The sequence below is a fragment of the Neofelis nebulosa genome, chromosome 3 (assembly GCF_028018385.1).
Source record: "Neofelis nebulosa isolate mNeoNeb1 chromosome 3, mNeoNeb1.pri, whole genome shotgun sequence".
Lineage (NCBI taxonomy): Eukaryota > Metazoa > Chordata > Mammalia > Carnivora > Felidae > Neofelis > Neofelis nebulosa.
Genome location: NC_080784.1, coordinates 100,596,463 through 100,613,482, shown reverse-complemented (window position 1 = coordinate 100,613,482; position 17,020 = coordinate 100,596,463). Strand labels below are relative to the sequence as shown.

The window sequence follows — 17,020 nt, the reverse complement described above, 5'->3', positions numbered from 1 at the left end:
TATGATGTACAAATATACATATATCTCTATAAGTTTCTGTCTCTAATTATCTAGCTAGCTAGCTAGCTATCATCTATCATCTATCTACTAACTGATCAGTGGTTGGTGCACCTTCAATGTGTGTAAATATTATGCTTTTAATAAGTCTGAGGAGAGAAAAATTCTCTGCTGTCATTTGCACACTATACATTGTTAGTCCATATATATTACATTGGGTTGCTTTGCAGGGCTTATAAACACAATTTAAAGTACCAGCAAAATAGATAAAACCAGGACATAGTTTTGTTTTTTTTTAATTTGGTAAATATCTTGCAGAATAATATTTCAAAAGAAGTTTTTATAAGAAAATACATTTACATATTGTATTTTCAAATAGGTGCCCATCATGTATATACTAATGGTTTTATATTTGAAGAATTGAATTGCTTGATAGTGACATAAAGCAAGTGTGAATGAGTCAAGGTTTAACATACAAGCTTTGCCTATTAACAAAATAATATCCTTGAAGTATAGATGAAGAAAAGGTGCAACAATAATGTATAATGAAAAGAATCAGGAATTTGATAGTATTTGATTTAACTATAGCTTTTGGAAAGTCATTTAACCTTGCTGACCTTCAATTTCTCCATCTGCAAAATGAGATTAATCATATTTACTTATCTTTCAGGCTTGTGGTAATGAATAAAGATAATGCTTGTAAAACGTCCACCAGAGTGTCCAGCATTCAATAACTAGTAATGTAAATTAGTTGTATTAGTAGTGGTGTTATAGAGGGGCAGCACAGAATTTCTAAAAAGACAGAAGCCTCAATGCACAAGTTGTGAATCCTACTACAGTTGTATTCTTAGCATCGTGAGTAATTTGGCTCCATCTAAGTTATCAGTTCAGAATTTCTAGAAAATCTTCCTCAATCTTTCCTACTCCAACCCCAAAAATTACTTCCTCTGTTGAAAATTCAACAATAAGGATTATTTTTGTCCATTTTAGTATAATATGCTCATTCACATTTAGATTTAAAATGAGTTTATACTTAGTCCTAAAATGAAAAATGTGTGAAGGCATTTGGTAGGAGATAGGAAACAGGGAAAGTACCGTGGGTATGAGCAAAATCACCATATGCTGATTGCAGCATAAATGTTGCTTCATGATTGGGCATAGAACTAATTCTTTAACATTAATTCTTTCTTTCTTCATTACATTAGATTTAAACGTACATTGCCTACTTTTCTAAATGTAGTAGTTGAAACTTTTAGGAATGCCTTTCTTTTCATTATGAAATATGCATATCATTTATTAGGTGGCTATTTAAAGCACTGCTTTAGGGGAGCTTGGGTGGTTCAGTTGATTAACCATCCCACTCTTGATCTTGGCTCAGGTCATGATCTCTCAGTTCATGAGTTCAAGCCCTGCATTGGGCTCTCTGCTGATAGCACAGAGCCTGGTTGGGATTCTGTCTCTCCCTCTCTGTCCCTTCCCAGCTTGTGCTCTCTCTTACTCTCACAATATAGATAAATAAACTTAAAAAAAAAAAGCACTTCTTAAAGTCTTTGCATCATAGACATTATTATTCACTTAGTTATTCATTTAGTTCTCAAAATTCAATGAAACTGTATTATCACTATTATTATTCTTATTTTAAGGGCAAAAAATATTGGGATATTGGGTCTCAGATAGGTTAAAAGAGATTAAATAACTTGCCTCTTGCATGGCACAGAAGATGGTCTAAATGAGTCTTGACTATAAACTTGACTCCTTTCTATTTTTTTTATGTATGTGATTCTTCATCACATACTTTTTTATATGTATACAATTTTTATATTTTTTTCTTATATGTGATTTCTATATGTGATTCTTCATCACACATTTGTTTGTATTTGCTATAGAGTATTATGGCAAGTCCATGATATCTTTTGAGAACTTTTTGTACGTTTTTCTACTGGATCCTCACAAAAAGCATATGAGATAGTGTATTGGAATGAGATTGGTCAAGAACTGAAATTACTTCCAGACTTCTAGGTAGGAAGGTACTTAGTACTTGGAAATGGCTTACAATATCGTTAAACTGCCTAAGAATGAAGGTCAGGAAAATTCACCACTAACTTCAGCAATAAGAACGTTGCAGGAACGTTGCAGGACCACAACTGATCATCGTGTCTACCTGCAGTCTGCAAAGAGTCCCAAAACATCCCCTGCTTTGCTTTCACTCTTCAGATATCATTCAACTCACCCCCTGGCAGAATCTAAACCTGAGCCCTGCTGGACAGGAGTCTAGAAAAGAGAGTTTTGTGACTCCCAGGCCCTGTACTTCAGAAGGATAGGAATGATGCTGAGTGTCAAGAGATAATATCTGGCATAGAAAGATTATTACTTCTATTTTATGTTGTAGAAAACTTAGCCTACACTCAGGTGACTCTAGAGCCAAAGCTTCCAAAGATTAGATCATAACCTCTGTCTGTAAGGAAAGTTATTTGAAATTACAAAAATAGTTTGCAATTACTATGTAATTTTACATACTGTCCCTCTTCGTAGCTCATTTTAGTCTTCATTTGCATACTTGGAGATAATCCAACTGATCAAGAATGATGTAAAAAAACAAAGTCGAATGATTAATATGGATTTTTTATTTTTTGAATTCATGTAATTCATTGTTTTAAATTCTACATGCACAGTCCATCCAGTAAAACTAGCAGATCATTCAAGTCTGATAGTTTTAGTTTTGTTTTGTTTTATAGGAAACATTGTTATTCCATACACTAAATGAAGAATGTATTGTTCAAATGTCTGTATCTGTTTAATTCTTTGTAAAGGTAATGCCTGAAAGATCATTTTCAGTTATTCCTTCCAGGTAGTCTTTACCAGCTAACCTGACTTAAGGAAGATGGAGTAAATGCATCAAAACATCTTAAAGAGCTAATCAGCCATAAGACAAGATTGATACTTAAGCATATGTGTACCTCATAGAATGAATTTTTAAAAATATTTATTGCAGTCAGCTTTAGTTTTGTTAATATTAATTAAGTACTAATGCTTTAGTAAAGGTTTCTTCAAAGCCTGTGTACATTCAATATCAGATCATGAGAACTATTTCCAATCACCCATATTTTTTACTCTGTTTACTGTTTTTGTAATTTAATCTGTATTTCTTTAATGGTTTTAACTTTTTTAAATATTTATTTATTTTTGAGAGAGAGAGAGAGTGTGAGCAGGGGAGGAGCAGAGAGATAGGGAGACACAAAATCTGAAGCAGGCTCCAGGCCCCCAGCTGTCTGCACAGAGCCCGACGTGGGGCTTGAACTCGCGAACCGTGAGATCATGACCTGAGCCAAAGTATGATGCTTAACCAACTGAGCCACCCAGGCACCCCCCCCTTTAACGGTTTTTAAAGTCTGTGGCATTACAAATTGAAACTGTGAGATTTTCTTAAACTTTATGTTTAAAATAATCCTCAGATATTTCCCCATCTCTCTCTCTCTCTCTCTCTCTCTCTCTCTCTCTCTCTCTCTCTCACACACACACACGCACACATACACACACAACCACTGCATATTTCATATGAAGTTAGAAACTGTGCTGAAGATTGAAAGAGTGAGTGGCTTATGCACTGACACAAACCAAGAGACTTTATCCTAAGAATCCTACAGGGGGTGATTAAGTGTTAGCTGAACAAGGATTTTGTGTGAACGTCCTCTAGAGGTATAAGTATAAAAATGAAAATTATGGAACAAACACAATAAAAAGATATGAAGGGATATAGTGATTACCACATTGCCACCAGTATAGTACTGATATGTATGTATATACCATATATATATTTTAAATTTTAATTTCCAGTTGGTTATCATAGCATCACATAATACATACGAAATAAGGATTTTTTTAAATGAATGAGTGATTTAGAGGGAATGAATTTGTTTGTATAACTTGTCTTTCTGATCTTTTTTTCCTAATTACTAGAAAAATGACCAAAAGGAAATTGAAAAAAAAATATAGTGAGACTTCACATTCAGTAACAATCACTTCATGTTTCATTATTAAAAAACTGTTCTATAATTTAATTTTTATAGCACTAAGTGAAACTTTGATTCACTATAATACAGGTTATTCGAAAGAATGAATCAATTTAGTATAGTATAGGACATGTGAAAAATTAATTTCTAGATTTTTGCAAGGTTTAACAATACCAGAAATTACATCATTGTCGGTATATACCTCAGTAAATCAAAAGAGAATATCTTTCATATATTCATACCTCAGAAGTTCATAACATGCCTCAGTTCCTCCTCCAGAGGAAATTAACAACTACAAATCCAGTATTTCTTTTCCTATACAAAAGAAAATTTCTCACATTTAATAGAAGACTAATTAGAAAGCACAATTAGAGTCAGTAACCACTTATCATTTGTCTTCCTGCTCTAGGCTTCCATTGTTTGTAGCACAATGTTGCATTAAGTCATGCACATAGGAATGGATGGTGTTATAAAATGCAGCAGGTAGATGGAGCTTATTCCCAAATCTGGGTGTCTTAACAGAATTAGTTCATAGCCCCTTTAACCTTTCCCATCCACTTTCACACATCTGGATGCATTTTAGGTGTGGTATTTGGAGTCGTGCCAGGGTGTATTACCATATGGAGAAGTTTTCCTATGCTCTCAAGTAAGTCCTGATATTTCAGAGGATGAGATATGTCCATTCATCACTTTTATGACATTTGACAGTATAAATAGGAATTTTTTTCCAGACATATATAAAGTTATAAACAGGTTGTGCATAGTAGTTTTACTGAAAAACTTGGCAAACATTTGCTTTCATGAAGATGGGAGTTGTAACTGAGTCATTCTTTCAAAATCACAACAGTAATACATGGATGTTGTCAATGATCATGTGACAAGAAAACCATAGAACATAAACAAAATGTAGCGAATAGATAGGAAATGAAAATTTCTGGGAGATATGGAAGAGTGGCTCATTTCTTGTTTTGATTACTTTACTTTAAAATATGATTTGCAACTTACAAAAGCATTAATAAGAGGTTTCCAGAAGCTTAAATGCTTCTTATTTCTGCAGAAAACAAGCATGTATTTGTAAACTTGTCATGGATATTATGAATGTGATTATACATCATCATCTGTAGCCTCATTGAAATTGTATTTGTACATGTTTTAAAATACAAAAATAAAATATTTTCCCCTTTGCCTTTCTTTCTAGCAGCTCTTAAACATGATATTTTTGCTTTCTTTTGATGTAATAAAACAAAATACTATTTGATTAGGATATTTAGATGAGCTATCTTCATAGTTTTTTTCACAATAATAGGAAACATTTAATAGTGTGAATAAAAGCTACTTTCTGCAAAAATAGTAAAAAAGCTTATAAGCATAAATATTCAGAATAAATAACATATATATCATAGAATTAGATTTATTTTTTTTTTAATTTTTAATTTACTTTATTTATTTTTTAAATTTACATCTAAATTAGTTAGCATATAATGCAACAATGATTTCAGGAGTAGATTCCTTAGTGCCCCTTACCCATTTAGCCCATTCCCCCTCCCACATCCCCTCCAGCAACCCTCAGTTTGTTCTCCATATTTATGAGTCTCTTCTGTTTTGTCTCCCTCCCTGTTTTCATATTATTTTTGTTTTCCTTCCCTTATGTTCATCTGTTTTGTCTCTTAAATATCAGTGTTTTTGTTTTGTCTCTTCATATCAGTGAAGTCATATGATTTTTGTCTTTCTCTGACTAATTTCACTTAGCATAATACCCTCCAGTTCCATCCACGTAGTTGCAAATGGCAAGATTTCATTCTTTTTGATTGCCGAGTAATGCTCCATTGTATATATATACCACCTCTTCTTCATCCATTCATCCATTGATGGACATTTGGGCTCTTTCCATACTTTGGCTATTGTTGATAGTGCTATTATAAACACAGGAGTGCATGTGTCCCTTTGAAACAGCACCCCTGTATCCCTTGGATAAATGCCTAGTAGTGCAATTGCTGGGTCATAGGGTAGTTCTATTTTTAGTTTTTTGAGGAACCTCCATACTGTTTTCCAGAGTGGCTGCACCAGCTTGCATTCCTGTAGAATTATATTTATTAATAGTATAATCAATTTAGATATAAAATGGACTTTAATAGTTTCACATAGTCTCCTTTCTACCTATGTACAAATACAAGAGGTGCAAAAATAATATTCGTTGTGATATAATATATTACGTACAGTCTAAGATATTAAAGTGAAGCCTACATGGACTGTCAGATATCAGAAATCATATTCTCATAGCTGGACAAATTAGCAGATGAGAATAAGTGTGCTGCTCCACATAATCAACACTGAAATGTTCCACTGGAATGAATGAAACTTGAATACGCATCCTTGTTGAAAAGACCATAGGTGATCACAGAACGGTCAGTTTATGAATTCATCATAACTTCTGCTCCAAACGTGAAGATACATGCTAAATCTATTTTGTAAGTTTAAACTATAATCTCGGAAAGTCTGTAGATACACTGGCCTCCAATTATGCATTATCGTCAGCATTCCTATTCTCCAGGTGCTAAGAGCTTATACTTCTTGAAGCATACATCCTTCTATCTATGATAAATAATTTATATCAGCACAATTAATCGATGGATGTCAAAGGACTTAGACCAGTTTAAGCTTGTAAACAACTGCTGTCACAACTAACATATCTTAATAGAACAAGGCCTTCTGAGTTCCAGATCCTTGAGTTTGAGATCCTTTTCTTTGTGCAAGCCCTATCAGTATACTTCAAAGCCTCAAGGCTATGGCAAATATTGTTAATAGACTTGCAGCTTTAATTAAGTTAATGACCCAAGATTTAGCTTTATATGGATTCTCCAACACATCAGATTATTTTCTATGTTAGAGTAGTTCAAACTGCTGCGTTCTCTAATAAACATTATGCCATTAACACGAGTATTTAAGTAGATAGATGTTTGCAGAACTTGCTGCTGACTTCTAACTGGATAATAGAGCATGAACTTTCCAAACCTAAGAAATTTGCAACTGAAGGCTTTCTTTTGATTCTACGTAAAATTATGACATCTTTCCTTCATTACACAAGTCTTTTTAATAATAATTTAAATTTCAACATTGAGTTTTTTAAATTATCTCTTTGAATCTAGTATGGTAACTTCTTTGAAATTCACTAATTATTAAAAAAAAACCTCATTAAATGGAGTACTCAAACTAAATTTTTGAATGGTAAATAATTTACATACTGTAATACCAACATTTAAGACTATTTTTCTCAAACTCAACAATAAATCCATTTATTTAACCCCTACCAAAGTCACTTTTCACATTTTTAAAAATATTTATCTACTAGGGAAAAGTAAGAAAATAAAGCTCTGGTTTCAATTAAAACGTAAAATGAAAGACTGAACTTTTCTCTTACAACTGTCTATTTAAATTGTTGTATATTCAAAGAATCAGATTCCATTGAGAATTTATTTTAACTTTTGAAAGAAATTCATTCTCAAACTAATATTTTCTTAGTTTGTAGTTTCTTCTGCAATTTCCATAGTTGCTATATGTTTTAATACATGAGTAAGTCTACCTAATTTGGGTTTTTTTTTTTCCATTCTTAATTTTGGACTGAAATAGCCGATAGTGTCTATTTAAATTAAATTCAGATGTCTATATTAAATTCTAATTTTGTGAGAGGTAAATAAGATAGCTAATTTATATAAATTACAAAAAAAAAAAAAAACCACCTGATTTTCTTTTGTTGTTGTTGTTTACACCACAAGTTTAAAAGGTAATCTTGGGGCGCCTGGGTGGCGCAGTCGGTTAAGCGTCCGACTTCAGCCAGGTCACGATCTCACGGTCCGTGAGTTCGAGCCCCGCGTCAGGCTCTGGGCTGATGGCTCTGAGCCTGGAGCCTGTTTCCGATTCTGTGTCTCCCTCTCTCTCTGTCCCTCCCCCGTTCATGCTCTGTCTCTCTGTCCCCAAAATAAATAAACGTTGAAAAAAAAAAAATAAAAATAAAAAAAATAAAAGGTAATCTTTCCCAACAGGATTCTAAAGAGGTTGTATTTGAGGTTTATAGTATCAATGACTTGGGCTTTTATACACAGATATTTTTCTTGGAGGAAATTTAAGTCCAAATATGTGAGTATTGTTCATGCCCGTGCACCCTAAATTGGTTACTCTTTGCTCCCCATTTCCAGTCATCAAAAAGTAAAGCTGTAATTTTGGAACCCACTAACTTGTTTTCACAATATAAGTGTTCTACTGACTGCATTTGTCCAGTATGTTAATCTATGTACACATGACCCTTAAACAATACACTTTTGAACTGTGCAGGGTCCATGTATATGTATATATTTACATGTATATATATACTTTTTTTTTTGATAAATATAATACAGTATTATAAACGTATTTTCTCCTTCCTTTTCATTTTCTTAATAACATTTTATTTTCTCAAGGTTACTTTATTATAAAAATACAGTATATTAATACATATATAAAACGTGTTAATTGACTATGTTATTGGCAAGGCTTCTGATCGACAGCAGGCTGTTAGTAATTAACTCTTGGGGGAGTCAAAAGTTATATGTGGATTTTCAACTGAGGGGGAGTTGGCTTCCTTAAAAACCCTGTATTGTTCAAGAACAACTGTCCTCAATACATGCTACTTTTAATATAATTCTAAAAGAAATTTTCAAAAGAAAAAAAAAAAAGAAAATGAAACCTTATTTAGTCCCATAGCACATGTGAAAATTATGTATGTTCTTATAGTGGAGAAAAATACAAGTAGTGGATATGACTTTCCTGATAGCAAATAAATAATTAAAAGTACAGCCCATAGGCCTTATTTATTGGGCAATACTAATATTTTATTAAAGAAAAAAATTCACTTCTCTAGAATGATCTGTCAGAAATCCAATTGGAAAACGCCACAGGAAAGAGTTCTATGACATAGCATCTCTCTTATGATATTGTACAGGCTTATAATAAAGTTCTTCTGCCTGTTTCTCAAATGTAACTAATTGTTATAATGCTTAAAACCCAATTTCTGTGCCTCTAGATTGGTAACTTGTTTATTTTCATTATTTCCCTTTAGAATGGAAAGGTATTCTAAAATTGTTATTGTTTTACCTTTTAAGGAGGTTCCCAATTTTATTTATAAAGAAAAAATGTTGTTTATGACCCTATGATGTAGAGAAACATGTTTAGTTAGCAATGTCATGCATTCTGACTCATGCTTATAATTTTAACTGGAACAATTGTGGCTACATAATCAAGCCACAAAAACAGAACTAAATTAAACAAAATTTTGACTATGTTTTAAGCATAGTAATCATGATAAAATGGATTATATATGCTCATAGAAACATTTCTAGTTCTTATACTAAGAAGTAGAAAATAACTTTCTGGAAAAAAACTCTACTTAATTAAATAACTAAACCCTCATATCAATAAGTGGAAATTAACAAAAAACTCTATACCATCTTACTGTTTCTGGGAATTGGAAAACTAGAAGCTATTCTAACCAATAAGTCATTACAGTATTTTAAAATTATAGAAAAGTGACATTGGAACAACCAAAAACAGATAGGACTGACCATAAACTCTAAATTTGGCCTACCAAGTGGCTAAGTATTCACCCACAGCTTTGCAAAACCTAGATATGGGAGCAGACCTACATTGGTCTTGTGCCATAGTTTTGCAATTTCTTAGGCAAAATATTAGACTTCAAGAGCCTCTTCTTTTTCATCTGTGAAATGTAAAAGTTTCCTATTGTTTGGATTAATCTCCCCCATTAAAGTGGAAATGCCATGTTCTGACACTTATCTGCTTTTTTTTTTGACTGCCATATCCCCATCTTAGAAGATGGCCAGTAATAGTTAATATTAATGGATTTAAGATCTATGAGGAGTTCTTGGATACTGAATGATGTGTTGGTTGTGTGTGAATGTTTTAGAAAAAGGACAAGGTATCCATAACTTGTAGTCAAGAGTAAATCTTAAGTAGTTGAAATATATGATGTGTTTCTGGATTTCTTATTCTTTTTTACAACAGAAATTTTTAAGTGAAGGGATATTTCGGAGAGGGAAAATATTTTAGTTTGACAAATAAGCTAAACGAAATTGATTCTTACCTTTACAAAAATCTGAGTCAAGGAAATCTCTACAGTGAGAATTATACTATAGAACTTTCAAATCTCATTATAAAATTGAAAAAAGAAGCAACACTGACAAGAGAAAATAAGTTCAGTGAAAACATTTAAATATGTTCACATTTGTGATTTTCCTGAAAACAGTAGTTCCTTCCAAGATGATTATATAAGTTATTTCCCAACTATTTTAATGCACATCTTTACACTGAGACAAGTAAATAGGATTTTGAACTCTGAGGTATTCCAATTTTCTCATGGCAAGTAAAATGTTCTTATATTTCTTTTCTCCAAGATATGATCTCTCAGAACAGATTTTTACATATGGTGATGCAGTAATGGTATCAATATGTTTGCATAAGATTTTTAAAAATGAATTTGATACTTTTCAGGGAAACTGTGTGAATCTTCAGTCAATTACTGTGAATGTAACCCCTGTTTTAATGGAGGTTCCTGCCAAAGTGGTGTGGAGTCATACTATTGCCATTGTCCATTTGGTGAGTTCAGCTTATTTATTGATATAAAATATCAATCTATTTTGGCATACAGTTTAGCAATTTTATTTTATTGTGGCCATGAGTGATTAAGAAAATATTAGTTGTTTTACACAGGAGGTTTTAGCAAAATGAAGGTACAAAGGTTTAATACATTTTTAAAAAGTTAATTATGGAATGCCCTTGAATATATTGCTTTGATTATTACTAGAAAAGTAATTGATGCAAGATAATTGAATTTGATGTTGTCTCCTCAGGACATTTCCCTTCAATATTTATGGATGACTTCTTTTTAGCCTGGAACATATCAAAGAAAAAATATTTTAAAGCACTCTATGACGTCACTCCCTACTTAAAATCTTTAAGGATAATTAATCGAATTGGTTTTTGTTTGTTTTGCTTTTTTTTACATTAATTCATCCACTTCTAATAGAAGGATTTAATAACTAGACATGCAATTTTCATGACAAGCTTTTTGTAGATACTACCAAATAACTAATCAAAATTCAGACTAATAATGTCTTTTTTGAAAAAGAAAGTTGTTACATTTTTTTTTTTTTAACACATTAGTATCTATTGACCATACTGGAATGAACTAAAAGATTTCTTTCAGATCTCACTCAAATGTTATCCAGCACTGAGACCACCAAGGACTATGAAAACAGCTTTGGAGCAAGCTTTTATTTTAACCTGGGTTGTTTCAGCGCTTTGTGATTATTCCATTTATTTAAGGGATACCTTACCCCACAATATAGTATTCATCCCCAGATGTCCTACAGTAATTAAAGACCCTAATCTCTCTCCATAAACAAGAGAAGAGAAAGATATTTTGTAGTCTTTTGAGCATATCATTGTGCTGTATGGACTCTGAAAAGTGAATCTCAACATATATTGGAGAATAGAATTTAAAACAGAATCTGAGATTTCTAGTAAAAGTAAAATGTAGTGTTAATTCATTTTCAGATGACTCCATGACTCTATCTAGTTTTATCTTCGCAAAGCACAACATCAGTAGAATGATAAAGGAAAACAGAATATAAGTATCTAATTGTGAGCCATGCATTTAGCAGTGGTTCTGAGGTCCAGAAATTGAGGACTTTCTCTAAAGTCAAAAAAATAAAAATGAAACAAAACTACCCCAAGATGATATAGTAACTAGAACACAATATTATTTTCAGTTCAGTGACATTTACAGGATCCCTGCTTTTTAAAAATTTTTTTTGAGATTCTCACCAACAATGCTTCTGAAGCAGTGAAAAGTAGATTAAGGTCAAAATAACCACAACTTTAGATCTTCTAAAAACTTCTTTCAGTAATCTCTTATAATCCTAAAGGGTGCTGCTTTCTATAGATAACCACAAGCAGGTTTCATGGTTCAACTTGTATTTGGAATGAAAGATAAGGGGATTGGAATGCAAAGTGGAAAAAATGAATTTTCAAGTGACTGAAGAAAGGTTTTTACATTTTTAGAGATTGCATTGCATTTCAGTTGCAAATATGAAGACATAAGATAATTGATACCAAATAGAAACAAGTCGTTGCTGCAGGGTAGCTGATACAACAATCATTGCCTATTGGGCAAAAGTGTTTGGGGGTCCAAATGGACCTTGCCTTCACCCTACCTGAGTTCCCCAGGGAAAGCGGACTAGCACAACAATGTAAATTAGAGGCAGATCACATACAGCTGGCAGCAGATTTCTCCCACTGTTTCTTCCAGTGGCAAACAAACAAACAAACAAACATTATGTAAACTTTGGCATTGTCAGTTGGCAAAAGAAGATTTATAAAAGAAAAGAAAACAGAAAACCTTAAAACAAGAATACATGACTGGAGACCAGAGAGAATTAAAGGATAAAGTATTTTCCTTTTCAAATTGAATGTGGGTGAACCATACAAATACAAATGACAGATGGAATGCCTCAAACAAATAGCTGGAGGTAGTTACACATGCATCCTATAAAACAACATCCTAACTGTAATTTTGAAATTGGGAAACAATTTTGCACTGTTTACTTTCTCATCAGTGAAAGATTTGTTGTTTGGATTTTTTAAATTTTTTCAGATTTTTATTTTTTTGGATTTTGTTTTAGAAAAGCATAAAGTGCTTACGATTTTATAAAGGAAGCCTGTATAACTATAACTTCCTATGTATGTATATATATGTATAACTATCCACACACAAAATATTCCTTATTAGAGTAATTTTAATAATTTCACCTGATCTTTATGTAGATTTATTTCACAGCATTTCACTTGGAGGGCTGTGTTAAAATCTTCATTAAATTTTATTTTATTTTAAAAACAAGAATGTACCTTTCTCCAAGAAAAATATTCCATAAACAAATATTTTCATGAATCAATTTGTATCTAGTGCCTATTTGAATAAAAATGTAGGACATCTGTCCAGTATGTATATTCATTTTGCATAAATCAATTTTTAAGCACGTGTTCATATTTTTAATTAGAAGGGGCCTAAGAGAACACACAGTACAATTTTTTACTCAATAGTCTATTTCATTTCTATGCTCCATCTTTGCTTGTTCTTTTAACTTTCATTACTCTTCCTGTATATATAAGCAAGATATATGTAATATAGTAAATGAACATTTAATATAAATAAAATTTAAAAATTTGTGTATATGTTATATATATACACATTAATTATATAATAATATATGATATATATCATATATTTATGATATATAAATAAATGTACGAAATATTGACAATAGATATAATTTCTATTATATGTTTGCTTTTTCCTTAATGCAGCTAATGTTTAGAAATAACTCATATGCATATTTCGTACATATTTATGATTATTATCTCAGCCTTGACAGAGAAGGAAAAGATAAACAACACAAGCTTTTACAGCAACTTCTAGGCCATTTTAATTTAAAGAACATTTGGATATAAAATGTGATGTAGTCAAAACAACTAGACAATCAGTAGATCTGGCCTCAAATTCTGGCTCTGTCTCCCATGGTTTTGTGACCTCAGGCAAGTTTTAAATATTCTGTAAAATGATGGCATTAGTTTCTTCTAGCTTAACAATTCCCTGACTAAATTTAACGCATTTACAAGAGATATACAGCCAAAATTAAGGAATGGAACCTTTGCCAGTTAATAAGAATCATGATGTATTGGCATGGGTTAATTTTCCAATCATTTGCTACAGTCTACTAATATTTGTGGGAAAAGAATTTTGGCGTAGCACTGTAACATCAATAAAACTCATTTTTCAAGTTTGAAAAAGAACCAGCACAAACAAGTGGGGATACTGGATTTCAAAAAAAAAAAAAAAAAAAAAAAAAAAAAAGCAGAAAGCTATTTTAAAGTAGTCTGTTGTAAATCATACCCAAAGAAGGTATAAAGCAAGACAGAGATAAAAAACTTAAGACAGTTATTTCCTTTCCTAAAAGCAGTGGTTCCCTAATCTAGTGGCTCTCGAAAATATCATGAGTATAGTGATTAATTCTTTTTGAAGGTCAAAACAAAATTTACCATCAATTGAATTAAAATTGTTTTTAAGAATTAAGTATTGTAAGGGAAGTATCTCAGTTGAAAATTACAGTGTATTAGAACTTTTAAAATGGTGACAAACTAATTTTGAAAGTTTTCCAGGGAAGAAATAACTTCAGACATTCTCCATTCCACTAATTCTAATTTTTAGAAATGGGACCTACTTAGGTATGGTTTTTAGTTGGCCAAAGAGAAGCAAGTACAGTAGTTCATCATCTCTCATATGCCTTAAAGATCATTGATTTGTTCTATTTCAATTAAATTTAGACAATATTCTTTGGAGAATAATACAAAATAAGGCTGGTAAAACCTGATTAATTATTGCAACATAAAAATATTTTAACCAAAATCATTTACTAAAACTTCACTGGAATTTGATGTGTCAATTTGTCAATTTTTTCATCTACAGGTGTCTTTGGAAAGCACTGTGAGTTGAACAGTTATGGATTTGAGGAGCTGTCATACATGGAATTTCCCAGCTTGGACCCCAATAACAACTATATTTATGTCAAATTTGCAACTATTAAAAGTCATGCTTTACTGCTTTACAACTATGACAACCAGACAGGGGACCGGGCTGAGTTTTTGGCCCTTGAAATTGCTGAAGAAAGATTAAGATTCTCTTATAATTTAGGCAGTGGTACATATAAACTCACCACTATGAAGAAAGTGTCAGATGGACATTTTCACACTGTGATTGCCCGGAGAGCAGGAATGGTAAGACATTTCATTTTACGTTAAAACTTGTTTTATTGTTGTACATCCAGTCAATCAGGCCTTCAAGTTAAAGCATGAATTAAGGTTCAAATTTAACCAGTTTTGGTATGAACTATAGCCACGAGTAGGTAATAATCTTTCTTTTGCTCATGACAGCTATGCCTGTCACAAAAAACAACTTGTCTCAAAAATAATAAAAGGAAGCAAAGTAAATAAAACATCCTAGTGCATAAATATTCCATTTTATACATTTCCCATATATGTTTAAGGCCATGTCAGAACTGTACTTAAAATGGCTACTTTTGTAAGTATCCTTGTCCTAACTGAAGAAACAATTTAAAAACAAATGAAAAAAACTTTTCTGTAAATAAATTACTGATAAAAGATGATGCTAACACATATTCCAAAACAGTCGTGAGTAGTCCTTACTGCACTTACCCCCTCAATACGCTGTCATCTGTGAGGTCTATCACATGAGACTGCAATAAAATGAAGTTCTGTTTGCTGACTAGCTAAAGTATTTTTATAATTTTAAACTCAGTAATATTCAAGATTTCCATATTATATTCCACTTAATTATATGGCTCTCATGTTACAGTAAGACGGTATGTATTTATTTAGTGCTTGTGTTCATTAAACAAGTATTTTTTTCTTTAAAAAGGAAAATGCATGATGTATTTTACCTGTAAGTGTTTGAAACCATTTGATACAGAGCAATACATCTAGAATGGAAAGACGCACACACACACACACACACACACACACACACACACACACATTTACTTACTTACCAACTATCTCTTCATGGTTCCCCCACCCCCATTTTCAACAATTATCAAGGGTTTTTGAAAAAGTAAATGCTAACAAAAACTATTTTAAAATATTTTTGGATTTTATCATCAAATTTCTAAAATGATAACTACTCTTTAAAATTTACATTCTACCCTACATAGAAATAGAGTTAAAGGTTGAAGTCATGTATTAAAATAAACATTTAGGGCACCTGGGTGACTCAGTAGATTAAGCATCCAACTTCATCTCAGGTCATGATCTCGTAGTTCATAAGTTGGAGCCCCTCTGCTGTCAGTGGGGAGCCCACTTTGGATCCTGTATTCCCTCTCTCTCTCTGCCCCTTCCCTGCTTAGGCACTCTCTCTCAAAAATAAATAAATATTTAAAATAAAAATTAGCCAAAAGAACAAAATAAATGCTCTGAAATCATTTTTTAAATGAAGAAATGTGATCTAAATGATTATAGTTTTATGTCTCAGCTCTGTGACAATCCAGAAAAATATAAAAAATACAGTGAGTTATATAGTTTTGAAACTGATCAAATGAATCATATATTTGTCTGACAATAGAAATTTTTGGGCACTAAATTTTGGGACCACTTTATATTGTTGGACTACATATAAGCAATTTATAGAAAGAACATAGAAACTATTTCTGCTATTTTTTCTGTGATCCACAGTTTTAAAGGAAAAACTTTTGTGCCCTTCCTAATTACAAATTTCATAAAGGCATAAGACAGGAGGAATCTTATTATATTGATTTTTTTTCTGACAAACATAAATAACAAACAATCTTTATCAAAGTATCAAATTCCCCATTTGTTTTTAGCAGTACTTTAAATCCATGTGGGATTTTTTGGGGTTTTGTTTTGTTTGTTTTGTGTGTGTGTGTGTGTGTGTGTGTGTGTGTGTTTAATGGCATCAGATACAATGGCTTTTCTCTCCTCCACTCTAATATAACTTAGAAAAGAAGATTTTAAACAATTTTTTAAATACAGAAACACAAAGGACAAAAAAAAAAGGAATGATGATGGATATAAAGATGACCAGATGATTTTATCAACATCATCAAGGTTAGATGTTCAGATACTCATCCACTGATATCTCCATATCCATTGTGTTACATTCAGGGTCTTACAAGGCTAGTAGTTGTAATTTATTAAAATATAAGTGAGGAAACAATAAAAGTATTAGTGAAAATTTATGAATCATTTAAATTATATATTATATTACTTTATATATTGTCTTCCATTTTCTTATGAACTTGGTATTAGCATTCTGTAACTATAACTTTATTCTAACATATATTAATTTATAAAATGTTTACTTAAAAAGTTACCCCCGA

At 31.8% G+C, this 17,020-nt stretch overlaps 1 protein-coding gene and 1 long non-coding RNA gene across 2 annotated transcripts in view; both read left to right on the top strand.

Annotated features, from left to right (window-relative positions):
- FAT4 (FAT atypical cadherin 4) overlaps positions 1 to 17,020 on the top strand; it is a 182,858-nt gene that overhangs the window by 146,917 nt on the left and 18,921 nt on the right. Inside the window, exons 10-11 of the mRNA XM_058721430.1 lie at positions 10,545 to 10,649; positions 14,578 to 14,885. Of these exons, the coding sequence (XP_058577413.1) occupies positions 10,545 to 10,649; positions 14,578 to 14,885 (413 nt within the window). The remainder of the gene's footprint in view (positions 1 to 10,544; positions 10,650 to 14,577; positions 14,886 to 17,020) is intronic.
- LOC131507099 (uncharacterized) lies at positions 4,040 to 8,190 on the top strand. Its single transcript, XR_009259327.1, has 2 exons — positions 4,040 to 7,788; positions 8,031 to 8,190. It is a non-coding gene; the product is annotated as an uncharacterized LOC131507099 (long non-coding RNA).